The sequence below is a fragment of the Carassius auratus genome, chromosome 18, assembly GCF_003368295.1.
Source record: "Carassius auratus strain Wakin chromosome 18, ASM336829v1, whole genome shotgun sequence".
NCBI lineage: Eukaryota > Metazoa > Chordata > Actinopteri > Cypriniformes > Cyprinidae > Carassius > Carassius auratus.
The window spans coordinates 11,346,528-11,362,411 of record NC_039260.1 but is presented as its reverse complement, the minus strand read 5'-3'; the positions used below and the strand labels follow the sequence as shown (position 1 = coordinate 11,362,411).

Sequence of the window (15,884 nt, the reverse complement as noted above, 5' to 3'; positions counted from 1 at the left end):
TGTCAGTTGGCCGTTACAGTTGGTTTTCCAGAAACAAGGTCAACTTCTCTTTTGAATTCTCTCTCTAGGATAAAGAGATCTATCGCTGGCCCATTAAAGAGTCCATCAAGGCCATGCTGGCATGGGAATGGACTCTGGAGAAAGCCAGAGATGGAGAAATTGAGAAAACTGAAGTGAAGGCCAGCAGGAAGATCTCCCAGACTGCTCAGGTAACAGAGAGATGAAACAAAGAAGATGAAAATTGCATGTTTTATGAACCAATTATCCATACAAATATACTCATCTCCTGCAGGCCACCTATGATCCCAGCCAGGGATACTCTCCCCAGCCGGTGGAACTGACAGGCATGGCCTTGTCCAGAGAGCTACAGGTATGGTTTTTATATTAATTCAGTATAAGCCCATAACACTGGTATTCAGAAAGCGTTGTGATTGATTCACTTCTCATGTTTCCCTCTGTTCAGTCCATGGCAGAGCAGCTTGCTGAGAATTACCATAACACTTGGGGCCGCAAGAAAAAGATGGAGCTGCAATCCAAGGGTATAATTGTTTATTTTATTCAGCGTATCATGTTGATTGCACAAAATAATGTTCAGATATATTGATCATTAATTTATCCCATGGGCTATCACCTAGATTCTTGTGTTATTTGTGTTAATAGGTGGTGGCACCCATCCTTTGTTGGTACCATATGACACATTGACGGCCAAGGAGAAGACAAGAGACAGAGAGAAAGCCCAAGACCTGCTCAAATTCCTTCAGCTTAATGGATACGCGGTCACAAGGTACACAGCTGATGCCGTACAACAAGAATGTTGTAGTGAAAATGACCATTTCTTGTTGCTGTTATTTTGGCAGTTGTTGAAGTTTCTTAGGTTTTATTAAGAATGCGGAGAGCCTGTGAACAAAGACTTGTTTTACACACAAATTTTGTAGACTGTACTTCCCAACATAGCTCCAGTTCTTCTTCTTAGGTTAGAGGTCAGCAACCTTTTGTGCCATGATTGTTTAAAAATAGGATTTATGCATCTAATACATAACCATTTTTAAATGTTTATGGTATGTGTGTGTAAATGTTGTAGTTCGCACATCACCGTCATATAAAGAACTCTGTATACTGACTTGAAAATGCTGAAAGAGCAACAAATACATAATAAAATGTAAAATTACAAACACTTTAATAAACATTTATAGCTTTTATAGCTCCTAACTTAATAAACCAGGCCGTGTGAGTATAAAGAAGGATTACAGCAAAACATACACATACTATTTTCAGGTTCGAGGGACTATATTTAACTATAACACACACACACACACACACACCTCTTTTGCTATTGCTCACGTGTGAATGATTATCCCTCTCCATGCCAGTGTTGGCTCAGGTGCCATACATGGCAGACCCCTGTTTTAGGTTCTTGCATGTTTTGAAATCACATAAAACACAAATAATTCATAATTTCCAGTACAAACTGGTCTAAACACAATTTTTCACAATGGAAGGAATAGCTAATTGAGTAAAGGTACTGTACATACCAGGGATTTACACAGATTTCAGAATACATTTATGTCAAAATAAAATAAATAAAAAACATTTTTTCTTGTCCAGAGGTTTGAAGGACATGGAACAAGAGATTTCCTCCATTGAGAAGCGGTTCGCTTATGGGTTCCTGCAGAAGCTGTTGAAGTGGATGGAGATTGCCCAGGAGTTTATTGCTCATCTTGGTATACATTCATAGATCCTGTAGATATAAGTTTGAAAGTTATCTTTTTTTAATGTAACTTGTGTATTTAATGTAACTCCAGAGGCTGTTGTGAGCAGTGGAAGAGTCGAGAAATCCCCTCACGAACAAGAGATTAAATTCTTTGCCAAGGTGAGACACCTTTGACCGGAATATGAGTGCATGCTAAATCAAACCATTCAGAGGGAATTCATTGGAAGAGATACAGACTTTCCATCCTACGGATCACATCTTCTAAAACTTTGTCTTCCTCTTTATATTCTCTTCATGTAGATTCTACTTCCACTGGTAAACCAGTACTTCAAGAATCACTGCCTGTATTTCCTGTCCACACCTGCTAAAGTCCTGGGCAGTGGTGGCCATGCCTCTAACAAAGAGAAGGAGATGATTGCTAGGTAACTAATGCTGCAGAGCTCCATTTTCTGTGGTAACCAAGTCAGATTTGATGTACCTAGAAGATTTCATTTGATTACGTGAATGTTTCAGAAGATTTTTAAATGATGTTAGTTTTGATGTTGCGACCTGTCACATCCTCTCTGCTCCTCACACTGTGGTTTTCTCTCTGCCCCTTCCCGGAGTATTTTCCCACGGGTTCCCTCATCCTTTTTATTTTTTTACATTTATCTTTTACGGAGCACCTGATTTTGCTCTTACTTTTCCATAATCTTAACCTCACCCTTTTATTCCCTTTCATGCCATTTCCTCTCTCCCAACCATCCATCCCTCTTTTTGTTCTTCTTTTTCTATGTATTTTCTATCTCAGTATCTTCTGTAAGTTGGCCGGTCTGGTGAGACACAGGGTTTCCCTCTTTGGTAAGAATCCTGCATGATGACCTGATTGCACATTTCATTTTTCTCACCGCATCATCCCCTTTTTCTTTCATGTTTTACATCATCAGTACATTCATTCCTAATAGTTCAACTTATTTGCTCTGAATTCTCTTTCTTTCTTTCTTTCTTTCTTTCTTTCTTTCTTTCTTTCTTTCTTTCTTTCTTTCTCTGGGTGGTTGTCTAATGATTTGCTGTGCTTTGCTTACGTTGGTGCATCATTTGCAGTGTTGGCTCGGTATTCCTATAGTAAGAATCATCATCATAGGAGTACTGTACTTCTGAGGAATATCTGCTCTGGCTTAATTCTACCACTTCATGCTATATCCGTGTCACATATTGTAGCATAGTATCCTCAGTCCACATGTTGTGGGTGAAAATAAAAGGTCTGTGACATGCTCTGAATGTTTGTGTGTGCAGGCACTGATGCCTCAGCAGTGGTCAACTGTCTCCACATCCTTTCTCGCTCACTGGATGCTAGGTATGTTTGTTGACCAAATGATTCCCTGTGTTTTACTGATCTTTACATTCTTAATTAAATTTCATGCTTACTATTCTTTTATTTTGTCTTTTTATTTGTTTGCTCTTCCAGAACTGTAATGAAATCTGGGCCGGAGATTGTAAAGGCTGGTCTGCGCTCTTTCTTTGAGAGTGCTGCCGATGACATTGAGAAGATGGTCGAGAACCTTAAACTGGGGAAAGTGTCTACCAAAAATCAGGTCAGATGTAAATATAGCACTGTTCTCCGAGATGTCCCTTTGTTCTCTGTCAGAGTTGTTAAATTGTGCCTCTCTCTGTCTCTAACAGGTGAAAGGTGTGTCTCAGAACATTAGCTACACCACCACTGCTCTTCTGCCAGTGCTCACCTCTCTGTTCGACCACATCGCCCAGCACCAGTTTGGAGATGATGTCATGTGTGAGTTATTTTCAGAGAGCAATTATATGCAAGTGTAATAGCTTATTACATTATTATTAGTTTCAGTTAGCCTAAAGGGTTGTTTTAATTATATAATCACTGTCCCCCATATTGTTTATTGTTTATCTCTCCCTTTATCACTCAGTGGATGACTTGCAGATATCCTGTTACCGTATCATGTGCAGTATCTATTCCCTGGGCACTGTAAAGACCCCTCATGCTGAGAAGTAAGCAACAGCTTTGCATATACGTGAAATATATATCTATATTTACAGATTGTGTTATGTTAATGAATGTTTTTGTTGTGATATCACAGCCAAAGACCAGCTCTAGGAGAATGTCTGGCTCATCTGGCTGCTGCCATGCCTGTTGCATTTCTGGAGCCTCAACTCAACGAGTTCAATGCATACTCGGTGTACACTACCAAAACCCCACGAGAGAGAACAAGTCAGTAGCTCACTCTGAATGTATAACATCTAAACAGTAGGTGTTATGATCAACTAGCGCATCCTTAACTGCCTTATCGTCCATGGTTTAGTCTTGGGTCTACCCAGTCAAGTGCAGGAACTGTGTCTGGACATCCCCGAGCTGGACATGTTGATGAAAGAGATCGGGGATCTGGCAGAGTCTGGGGCCCGTTACACAGAGATGCCCCACGTGATTGAGATCACCCTGCCCATGCTGTGCAACTATCTGCCCCGCTGGTGGGAGAGAGGACCAGAGAACTTCCCAGAGCAGGAAGGCCGTCTGTGCACGGATGTCACCTCGGAACAGCTCAATCAGCTCCTGGGTAGCATCATGAAAATTGTCGTCAATAATCTGGGCATTGATGAAGCTTCCTGGATGAAGAGATTGGCAGGTGAGTGGAAACAAAACATGGAATCTTCAAATAATGGCAGTCAATATCAAGAATTTACTTCTGGAGTTCCTCCTGATATTCCTCCACAGTGTTTGCTCAGCCCATTGTGAGCAGGGCGAAGCCTGAGATGCTCAAGTCCCACTTCATCCCCACCATGGAGAAGCTGAAGAAGCGTTGTGGAAAGGTTGTGGCCGAGGAGGATCAGCTGCGTATGGAGGGGAAGACAGAGATGGACAGTGAACAGGGAACCATTCGTGATGAGTTTGCTGTGCTCTGCAGAGATCTGTATGCTCTTTACCCGCTACTCATCCGATACGTGGACAACAACAGGTATCTCTCATCCGCAGGAAGATTTTATGGTCCAAGTAATATTTCAAGTATTATTTTTTGTTACAAGATTACCAGCCAAAGTAACTTCAAATACTTTCAAAGCCTTTGCAATAGTAAAGGCCCATTCATATCAATAACAATAACTATATTAGTGTCCACACCAATGGAGTCCAGGTACCATTTTAGGCTTTATTTTGGTTACAAAATCACCAACAAATGTATATTAAGACACTTTTAAGTCTTTGCGGAGTAAAGGCACATCAAGAACTGTAACTGTATTAGCATCCAAATCAATAAACAATAACTTTCTGTTTATTGTAAGTGCATGCTACAGTTATGTTGCAAACTGTGTCCAATCCATTGTGCTGTGGCTTGTTTCCACTGTGTTGTGTTAATTTTGTTGTGTTGCAGCTTGTTTCCGTTGTATTAAGCTAATTTCATTGTGTTGTGGCTTGTTTCCGTTGTGCTAATTTAGTTTTGTTGTGGATTGTTTCCATTAAGTTGTGCTAATTTTGTTGTGTTGCGACTTGTTTCCATTGTGTTTTGCTAATTTCATTGTGTTGTGGCTTGTTTCCGTTAAGTTGTGCTGATTTTGTTGTGCTGCGGCTTGTTTACATTGTGTTTTTCTAATTGTGTTGTGGCTTGTTTCCATTGTGTTTTGCAAATTTTGTTGTGTTCCGGCTTGTTTACATTGTGTTTTTCTAATTTTGTTGTGTTCTGGCTTGTTTCCGTTGTGTTTTTCTAATTTTGTTTTGTTGGGTCTTGTTTCCCATTCTGTTGTGCTAATTTTATGTTTCGGCTTGTTTCCGTTGTGTTTTGCTAATTTCACTGTGTTGCTGCTTGTTTCCCATTAAGTTGTGCTAATTTTCATGTGTCTGAACCATGAAAATTATCAGGAAGGCTATTCCAGAGTTTGGGAGCCAAATGCGAAAAAGCTCTACCTCCTTTAGTGGACTTTGCTATCCTAGGAACTACCAAAAGTCCAGTGTTTTGTAACCTTAGGGAGTGTGATGGGTTGTAACGTGGTAGAAGGCTAGTTAGGTACGCAGGAGTTAAACCATTAAGGGCCTTCTAGGTAAATAATAATAATTTGTAACTGATACGGAACTTAATAGTAAGCCAGTACAGAGACTGTAAAATTGTGGTAATATGATTATATTTTCTTGACCTGGTAAGGACTCTAGCCACTGCATTTTGGACTACCTGTAGCTTGTTTATTGAAGATGCTGGACAACCACCAAGAAGTTGCAATGTTTCTAAGATGGAAGAATGCTGTTTTTGTAACATGGGAAATATGGTTTTCAAAAGACAAGTTGCTGTCTAATGTAACACCCAGATTTTTGACTGTAGAGGAAGTAACAGTACATCCGTCTAGTTGCAAACTGTAGTCTACTAGATTCTGTATACTGTTTTTTGGTCCAATAAGTAATATCTCTGTCTCAGCCGAATTTAATAGGAGAAAATTATTGGTCATCCAATCTTTATATTTTTAACACACTCTGTTAGCTTAGATAATTAACAAGTTTCATCTGGTCTCGTTGATATATATATAGTTGAGTATCATCAGCATAACAGTGGGAACTAATCCCGTATTTTCTAATAATATTACTAAGGGGCAACATGTATATTGAAAATAGAAGAGGACCTAGGACAGATCCTTGAGGCACTCCATATTTTACTGGTGATAAATGAGATGACTCCCCATTTAAATAAACCAAATGGTAGCGATCGGACAGGTAGGATCTAAACCATCTTAGAGCCTGCCCTTGAATACCTGTATAGCTTTGTAATCGATCTATGAGTATGTCATGATCTATGGTGTTGAATGCAGCACTAAGATCAAGTAAAACAAGCAATGAGATGCGATGAGATCTTGATATGACGCAAGAATTGTAACAAGTGCAGTTTCTGTGCTATGGTGGGGCCTGAAACCTGACTGAAATTCTTCATACAGATAAATTTTTGGCAGGAAGGAGCTCAACTGAGCAGACACAACTTTTTCTAAAATTTTAGACATAAATGGAAGATTTAAAATGGGCCTATAATTTTCCAGTTCACTAGGAACTAGTTGTGTTTTCTTAATAAGATGCTTAATAACCACCAGCTTAAATGGTTTTGGGACGTGACCTAAAGATAACGTCAAGTTAATAATGTTGAGAAGCGGTTTATTGGGGGAAAAAAATTCTTAGTGATTAAAACAATATTGTTGCTCTGTAGCTGTGGTGTGAACGTCCCTTTTCCCATTCTTAAGAATTAGGACTATTATAAAAAACATTATGGTTATTGTTATAGTTATCGTCCTTTATTTGAATGACCCTTAAGACTGTCGTTCTGTCGTTTAAGGGCGAGGTGGTTGACCTGTCCTGACCCTGATGCTGAGGACCTCTTCAGGATGGTGGGAGAAGTCTTTATCTTCTGGTCCAAATCTCACGTAAGTCTGTTTTTTCCTTTCTATAATTAAAGTCTCATTGTCTTGTCTCATGTCTAGTTTGTTCTCACTCTTTGTCTCCTTGTCTCCTCCAACAAGTCTTTAACTTCTTGTCTTTATCTTGTTTCTTCTCATGTCTTCTGATTTCTTTTCATTTTGTCTTCTGTTGTTTATTGTACTTTCACTTCTCTTGTGTCCTTTTGTCTCTTCTTGTCTCTCCTCCCATTTCTCTCCACTTTTCTAATAACTATTTTATTATTCTTTACAGAACTTCAAACGCGAGGAGCAGAATTTTGTGGTGATGAATGAGATCAACAACATGTCGTTCCTCACTGCCGACAGCAAAAGCAAGATGAGCAAGGTGAGTTTGATCACTTACTGCTGCTCACATCTGAGTTTTAATGTTAAATGTAAAAGTTGTGTATCTTCTCCATCATGTCAAAATTTTATTTAATAAATGATTTCTGTAAATCTTTTAATGAAATGAAAATAGTTCGATTTGTTAAAACTCCATTTCTTCAGACGACTGCTGACCTCATGTCCTGTTCAGGACAGACACTGTTTCTTCTCTCACAGTGGGTTTATAGATCATTGATGTTTTTCCTGTCTTGTGAGGGTTTAAGTTTTAACAGTGCTGTCTCTCTCTGTGTCCTGTCTCGCTGTGGATTCGGGGTGTGTAGGGCGGAGACGGAGAGGTCAGACCGTGTTTCTGCACGATAAAAAAGAGCTGTGCTGATCGCATGGCGCACAAGCAGGGCTTTTCATCAAACACCCACACACTGGCAAACACACACACATACACAACAGCCTGAAATCCATACCCTCATTCACTGCCAGTGTGTGTGAGGTTTTTTGGTACCTTGTTTGATAAAAGCCCTCAGCCACAGACTTTAGTCTCAGGATCATGGCACCCCTTTTCAGCTGGATCTTTAACTCTCGCTGGATCTGAGTTCCATCGTCCTGACAGTGATTTTGATTGATGTGCCTCTGATGGATTTTGACTGCTACAAGTTCTTGCAGACTTGTCTGGTTCCTTTTCTTTTATTCTAGTGCTGTTGTTCAGTTTGATGTTAATGTTTGATGTTACATTTTTTCCCCACAAGCTCTGGTGTTGATGCTCCCTCACTAGGAGCAAAAAACTCATTATCAAAAATGCATTGTCAAACCATTACCCATCACTTAATCTTCACCAATTTCAGGGAAATGAATGAGCACATTGGTAATGTAGGGAGGGAACATGACTTTTCCTATAAAGGGAACAGTTCTCATTACATCTCTCATCTAATATTTCCCTCCCTTTGTTTAATTCACTGTATCCAATTAAATGGTACTCTTCGCTTCTTTAATTTGAATAATGTGACTTTTGTGTCCATTCTGTTGACAAGTTATTAATTGACATGTTACCCAAACCCAACTCACTTGCTCACTTCCCTAAAAAGTTTGTCTCTGTTAGGTGTTAGCTAGCACAATGATGCTATTCAGTTTGCAGGATACCACCTCCTCCTCTGTGCTGTGAGACGGCCGTTACTGTATCACCATCTGTTATCTCCTCTCCATGGGTGCCCCTCTCTGCCGCATACATCAGAATACATTCATTTCATCTCTTTTTGTCTCATCTCCCTAATCGTCTAGTTTAGTCTCTTCTCATCTCTTCTTTTCTCACGTCTCTTGTCCTTGTCTTCCCTCTCTTGGCTTGTCTCATCAGCTTTTACCCTAGGGCTAAACAATAACATTGAACATGGTGGCTGTTTATCAAATCTCAATGACTATGATTTACTAAAATTAACAATATGCACTACGTTTCTCAGAGTAAATCTTAGCACTGTGTTCATTTACACGCGAGCAGCTCAAGTGCCAGTGTTTTTAGTATCTTCATCTATGCATGTGCTGAGTTTACATCTTTTATAACATGCATTTAAAAAGGCAACACATATGAGAAGCATTTATAAACCTTTTTCTAGCAAAGGAGAAGCTTTAACCCTGTGGTTTTTCCAAAATGAAAGCTCAGTGGTTTGACATCTGAACATGGAGAAAATAAGACACAAATATTAGAATTGTAATTTAACAGTAATGTAAAATAAAATTATTATATTTTTTATCTTTACAGTGAAATGATTGTATTACAATTATACTTCTTCTTTATATTTTGTTATATAATAATTATAAAGATGATGTTAGCAGGTATTATTTATAGTTATATAGTTCTATAAGGGAAGAAAGGGAGTGCTTCAGCTCTGGTGTCAAAACGTGTAAGACTAATTTGCCACAGGTTTCTTGAATTCTTTAAAATGCGGCTTTTTTAATTCATGAGTAAAATAAGGTCTGTGGTAAACATATTTTTACTTCTGCTTCAAAATTCAGGTTTACAGTATGGGTGTGTGTAATTCACGTTGTAGGTCAAAACATCAAATTATCACCAGTTATGTTTACCACAGACCTTATTTCACTCATAAATTGAAAAACCCCATTATAAAACACATAGATAGAAAAACAGAGGAAACCAGGAACAAATTAGTCTTCCAGGTCTAGACGTATCGCTGCCGAACTCTATTTTGCAGCCCTAACAGGCACAGTAAACCTGGAGCTCTTTAAAAATTATTAAATTAAATTAAATATCACAGTTTTTATTAACTAAATAATAAGTCTCATCTCTCTTCTCCTCTTATCTTGTCTAATCTCCTCTCATGTCTCGTCTTGTCTAGTCTCTTCTCATCTTCCTTTAGCTCTTGTCTTGGATCTCATCTCATGCTGAAAGGCCAGAGGGAGCTCTTGTTGTAGAAGGCAACAGTCATTAATGACGTCTTACAGGCACAGACTCAGAGAGTGTGTGTGAGGGATGGAGCGGCCCCAAAGCATACTGTTGTTTTCAAGTGTGCAGTGCTCAAGCGTTGGCAACCTTACACCACTAACATTAAGACTGCTGTATGTTTAGCTCTAACATTTCCTAATAGACTAACTGATAAAACACGTCCTTGAAGCATGGTGTTATTTTCCCTCAGTGCTGGTCAATTTCCCCAGTTCCTTGTTAATCTATAAAACTTAGAAAGTAGCCACCATTAACATTATTTAACAATGTGAAAGCTGTAGCTAATCATCAACTATACAGAAAGCAAGACACTTACAGAAGGGAGATGTTTACAGAGAATTGTTTCTGTATTCACATCATTCACTTAGAAAGCACCCCTCTAAAGACTGTTTTTTTCAATCAAATCAGTCTTTCCTAAAGCAAATCCATATTCTTTCCACAAAACAGCCTGTTTGTGGCACAGACCTGCCTTTCTAGGTAAGAGCACCCTTGTGTCAGTCTAACTCTGCAGAGTTTTTATAGGGTGGAGGCTCAGATGTCGAGCGGACCAAGAAGAAGCGTCGCGGGGACCGTTATTCCGTTCAGACCTCGCTGATTGTAGCGGCACTGAAGAAACTTCTCCCCATCGGCCTCAACATGTGCTCCCCTGCAGACCAAGAGCTCATAAACATGGCCAAGATCCGCTACTCTCTGGTATTTAGCCACTTTTTTGGCCGTATAGTTTGATTAGGATCCAAACAACACAAGAAAACTGTTATGCTACTGTTCAGATGTTTGGGGTCAGTAAATTTTTTTACAGTAAAACTGTGATATTGTGTAATATTATTACAATTGAACAAATGTTTTCAATTTTAATATATCGGAAATAGTAATTTATTCTTGTGATCGTAAAGTTGAATTTCCATTGCTCCAGACTTCAGTGTCACAAGACCCTTCAGAAATCATTTAATGTGCTGATTTGGTGATCAAGAAAAACTTATTATCAGTGTCGAAAACATTTCTTTGAAGTTCACTTGATTTAAAAGTACAGCATTGATTTGAAATGTAATTTTTTGTATCATTATAAATGTCTTTATCATTTTTTATCAATTTAGTGCATCTTTGATAAATATATATTTAAGATTTTTTTTAATATATATATATATATATATATATTTAAAAAAATTATTTAAAAAAATTGTGCATTGAGTAGTATCAGTTTTGCTGACTCTTTGGTGATTTAAATGTTACAGAAAGACACAGACGAAGAAGTGAGGGAGTTTCTGCAGAATAACCTGCATTTACAGGGAAAGGTAAGTACAGACACAGCCAAGTGAAAAAATAAAATACAAAATCTTAAGTATAGTATAAGTGTCTGTGAGTACACATCTCTTTTTGTCTGTCTGTAGGTTGAGGACCCATCTATGCGCTGGCAGATGGCTCTGTATAAGGAGACCTCAGGTAAAGCTGAAGACGCCGATGCCCCGGAGAAGGTTGTGAAGAGAGTTCAGGAAGTTTCGGCTGTTCTCTATCACATTGAGTTGGTGAGGCCTGTTTCCACGTAGACATGAATTTACACGCTTATTTTCCTCAATCTTAAGCCATTTTTTCTTCTTCTATGTCTTCCTTCAGACTGAGCATCCATACAAATCCAAGAAAATGGTTTGGCACAAGCTTTTGTCCAAACAGCGTCGCAGGGCAGTAGTGGCCTGCTTCAGAATGACACCGCTGTACAACATCCCCAGGTAAGACACATATAACCTTACTTTAATGCTGTCCAGTAGTATAGTGGGATGCACAGACTTATTTTGACTTTTATTTCAGGCACCGGGCATCTAACATGTTCCTTGATGGTTACAAGCGCAATTGGATTGAAAATGAGGGCTACTCTTTTGAAGACAAGATGATCGATGACTTATCTGTGAGTCTGTATTTCCATTTACACTCCCTGAGTAAACCATCTTGAGGGCGGTTTGTTCATAGTGTTGTTTTATGCAGAAAGCAATGGAGCAGGAAGAAGAAGAAGAGGAAGAAACCGAATCAAAACCGGATCCCCTTCATCAGCTCATCCTTCACTTCAGCCGCACGGCTCTCACAGAGAAAACGTAAGCAAATCGCGCTCTGGTTTAATGAACGGGACTTCTTGACAGGATTTCTTCTCAGTTAAAGTCAGGATTATCTATATAGCGCTTTTTATAATACACAGAAATAAACAGGAGAATAACAGTTTCAGAATTTGTACATTTTGAAATTAATTTCAGATGTAAGGCAACTCTACCGAATATTCAGTTCAAATTGGTTCAAAGTTGATTCAGTTTAGTTTTTATAACAGTGTTGCAATGGTCGTCAATTATGAAAGAAATTCAATTCATTTAATAACAGCTCCACATTGTCATTATTCAATTTTAAATTATGTCAGTATTGAACTAAGAGCTTAAATTAGTTTAACAACAGTGTCAATTTTGCTAAGATAATCAAATGTTAAATACGTTTCAGCTGTGAAGCAGCTCTACAGAAGGCAATAGTATTCACACTCAGCTCAAGAAATTTCAATATTGATTCATCTCAGTTTAATGACGGTCAATAGCTCCTTTCACACTGCAATAGAAATAAATTGCCGTAAAATTCCCGAAACGACTTTACAAGTAAATGCAAAAATGCACTGTTCACACAGACAAGGACGTTCCGTCATTTTATCAGTAAAGCACCATTCACACATCAACTTTCAAAATTCCGTTATATTCTGTGACATCATTATTAGAAATCACCTCTAAACAGCCGCGCCCCCTGGTGTTGTGTTTGTAAACATGGAAGGGTATACGCAGTCAGTGTTTTTGTTGATGTTTTCATTTTTTATCAAACGTTCACATTCATGCAGCTGCATTTGGCCCAGATACATCGCATAGGATGATTTCAAACCGAACTACAAAGCGCAGAGAAAATGTGTTATCTGCATCGGAATGTTATGATTGGCCCAGAGTAGACGTCTTACGAACGTGCGCATTCTGAATTTGTACATGCTCATACTGGCAATCTTGTTCTGCGTTCACAAAGCAAATTAACGGTAATTTGCTGTCAATGTTACATTTTCTCATATTGGTAAATTCGTTCCTGTTCACTCATGATCTCTTAATGGTAATTTACCACTGCATATGTGAAAGTGGCTAATGTTGCAAAGTTCATTCATTTTGACATAATAATCCAGCTCAATTCCCTTTTTTGATCTCTTCTGATATCGTCAGAACTAGACAGTCAGACAGCAGTCAAACTGATCATATTTCTGACATTTGTTTCATCTTCACTGCAGTAAACTTGAAGTGGATCATCTATATATGTCTTACGCTGATATAATGGCAAAAGTAAGTCATAAATCTAACTGTAAGACTTTAATGTTTTAGTTTAAAGATGTAAGGCGAGCTAACCTTACGTATCTCTCTGTTCAGAGCTGCCACATTGGTGAGGAGGACGAAGGGGGAGAGGAGGGGGGCGAGGAGCCATCCTTTGAGGTGCGACAGACAGAGATGGTATGGGGGGGCCTGGGGCTGGGGCCATGGGAGTCAGCGGAGCCAGCAGCTACAGCTACAGCTCCTTCCACGCACTGAGTGAACACGTCCAGAACCACTGCACCCCGCACACTCGATGCCTCTCACTGTGCCTCTCATCCTTTCAGCTCTCCTCTATCTCTCTTTCTCTTTTCTCTTTATACCTGTTGTGGACTGATCTGTGCACTCCTTTGCTGGATTCTGAGTCTTTTGTCACTTTAACAGTTTATCTTTGTGTTTATTGCATGACTTGAGCGAGTGCAGAGAGATGGCTGCACACAAAACAGATGAAAAAAAAAACAAAAACAGAACAAGACATGCTGAACACATCACAGTTTTGACCAATTTGGCTTCATTTGTAGACCGGCAACAATAAACAGGAAGCTAATAGAGGTGTGAAAAGTTTTTCTTTCACTTTCTCCCCAGCTGGGAGGCCAATAATGCAAAATATTAGCAAAATAGGCTGCCTCAGCCCTCAAAACAGCATTGTTGTTCTCTCAGGCTATTTAGAGGAGTGTATTATTAGTGCTGTTGATGATTTCTGGAGTGTGTATTTGTGTGAGATTTAAGTTCGCACTCATACACACACTCACCAAACACCTTAACTGGTCTTCTAATACATTACCAGTCCCACCTCTCCAGAACCCTTTCTTCTCTGCGTTTGTAGGCAGTCGCCTGTAGTTTTCCATTCTGTCTGCATCTTTTGTATCTCACAGTTTTAATGACCTACTAACCCTAAGGACTTTTTGACTTTTTTGTCCTTGCTGATATGATTTAAATTCAGAAAATATATCTTCACCTTCTCAAGTGGCCAAAAAAGATTCAGGTTGAGGGAGCTTCACTTGCTCCATTCCATAACCTTGTGAGTTGATAACCTACGCAGCATTTTAAAGAGATAGTTCGCACAAAAGATGGGTGAATGGGTATTGATATTCAATAGTCCAATAGAAGTCCAATAAAGTGTAACTATCCATCATAAAAAGTACTCAACATGGAGGTAAATAAAGTTAATTGTAGTGAAGGGAGTTGAATTTATGCTTTTTTTGTGAGAAAAATAATCATATTTAAAACTTTGTAAACCGTAATCTCTAGATTCTGGTAACTGTCGCATGAGACATGCATGATTTTTTTCTAACAATCATATGGTTTTTGTACCATCCTCATCATATGAAATTATCTCAAATTGCCGCCTCAAAAATAGTTACACTTTAATCCTTCAGAATGGGTTGGAAATGCTCAACCATAAATAGCTTGAACCATAAAATGTAGATTTCAGAAAATTTACAGTATGTTTAATATTTATTATTATTGACTATTGTTAATATCTAAATAATGCAATAATATTTGGAAATAAACATAAGATTAGGGCCAGATTTACTAACAGCTTGCACCTGCGCAAACCATCTTTTGGCATTAAAATATTACTGTCAGGATTTACTAAAGGTGCGCAGTGAAGAATTAGCTCTAAAAAGGCGTGACCAGTTATTTTTGTGCCTGACCTTATTGAATATGCATTTCTAGATGTTTTCCTTTCAGTTGCAAAATTAAAATGAAAATGAATCACACAACGCGATTTACTAACATTTGCGCTTTACCATTATTTAACGCCCCAAAAAAGCTTAAAGTCTTAAGTCTTAAACAGGCGGTAATTTGCATTGTTCTTGGAAGATTTCACTGGTTAGTATGGAAATGATCTGTCTAATCTTTGATGTGCGCATTGTCAGTAAATCACCCACAGAATTTTACCCTCCAATCGGCGCATTTATGGAATTGCGCTCTAACGCTATTTTGCCCTGTTTAGTAAATCTGGCCCATCTATTGTTTACTGAAATTACACCGATTTATTTTGGCCTTAATAGTATAGTAACAGAAAGTAAAATAAATGTCTGGGTTGTCATCTAGTAACAATGATAATTGTGACATGGCATGAACGCTGCATAATTGTAATTGGAGTATTATACAATATGTGTGTGTTGGTGGAGTAGGTTTTATGAAGGCTGACAGAATTTTCTGGATTTAAATCAGGCCTGTATGTGATGACCTTGTGTGTCTCCCAAAGTGTGTCTCCATGTCTTTGTTTTGAATTGGAACAAATCTTTTTCTCTGTGCTCACCAAAGACTACAGTAAAAGCCTGCACAGACACACACAAATACATTCAGAGCATCACATTACAGAAAGAAAACACTTGACACATTTCCATCTAAAACAACAGGTAAAAAACACACACAATTAATTACAGAGATTATCAATACAGTATTAAATCACACAAATTGTAGGACATGGCCTGGCTCTCAGGGCGGGGTGGGAGTGGGTGGGGCTTCATGCTGGGGTTGGGACGCTTGGGTGCTTTTAGGGGTGGGTTCAGCTTGATGCGTTGTATGTACTTGTATAATCCTTTTTGTCAACAGGGTATCATCACCACCAAATTTCAAATGGGTCACTTCGATAAATGTTCAA

At 38.7% G+C, this 15,884-nt stretch overlaps 1 protein-coding gene across 17 annotated transcripts in view; it reads left to right on the top strand.

Moving 5' to 3' along the window:
* ryr1b (ryanodine receptor 1b (skeletal)) overlaps nt 1-15,884 on the top strand; it is a 98,094-nt gene that overhangs the window by 53,738 nt on the left and 28,472 nt on the right. For 11 of the 17 annotated variants that reach the window (XM_026287629.1, XM_026287617.1, XM_026287628.1 and 8 more), the window contains exons 55-80: nt 69-209; nt 293-370; nt 464-539; nt 661-784; nt 1,606-1,721; nt 1,803-1,870; nt 2,012-2,133; nt 2,502-2,551; nt 2,987-3,047; nt 3,159-3,285; nt 3,374-3,482; nt 3,628-3,709; nt 3,799-3,929; nt 4,021-4,341; nt 4,431-4,671; nt 7,015-7,102; nt 7,368-7,460; nt 7,780-7,794; nt 10,428-10,598; nt 11,138-11,197; nt 11,294-11,428; nt 11,517-11,629; nt 11,709-11,805; nt 11,883-11,989; nt 13,192-13,243; nt 13,328-13,408. In XM_026287629.1, the coding sequence (XP_026143414.1) occupies nt 69-209; nt 293-370; nt 464-539; nt 661-784; nt 1,606-1,721; nt 1,803-1,870; nt 2,012-2,133; nt 2,502-2,551; nt 2,987-3,047; nt 3,159-3,285; nt 3,374-3,482; nt 3,628-3,709; nt 3,799-3,929; nt 4,021-4,341; nt 4,431-4,671; nt 7,015-7,102; nt 7,368-7,460; nt 7,780-7,794; nt 10,428-10,598; nt 11,138-11,197; nt 11,294-11,428; nt 11,517-11,629; nt 11,709-11,805; nt 11,883-11,989; nt 13,192-13,243; nt 13,328-13,408 (2,859 nt within the window). The remainder of the gene's footprint in view (nt 1-68; nt 210-292; nt 371-463; nt 540-660; nt 785-1,605; nt 1,722-1,802; nt 1,871-2,011; nt 2,134-2,501; nt 2,552-2,986; nt 3,048-3,158; nt 3,286-3,373; nt 3,483-3,627; nt 3,710-3,798; nt 3,930-4,020; nt 4,342-4,430; nt 4,672-7,014; nt 7,103-7,367; nt 7,461-7,779; nt 7,795-10,427; nt 10,599-11,137; nt 11,198-11,293; nt 11,429-11,516; nt 11,630-11,708; nt 11,806-11,882; nt 11,990-13,191; nt 13,244-13,327; nt 13,409-15,884) is intronic. The other 6 variants (XM_026287622.1, XM_026287631.1, XM_026287616.1 and 3 more) reach the window with 3 other exon arrangements.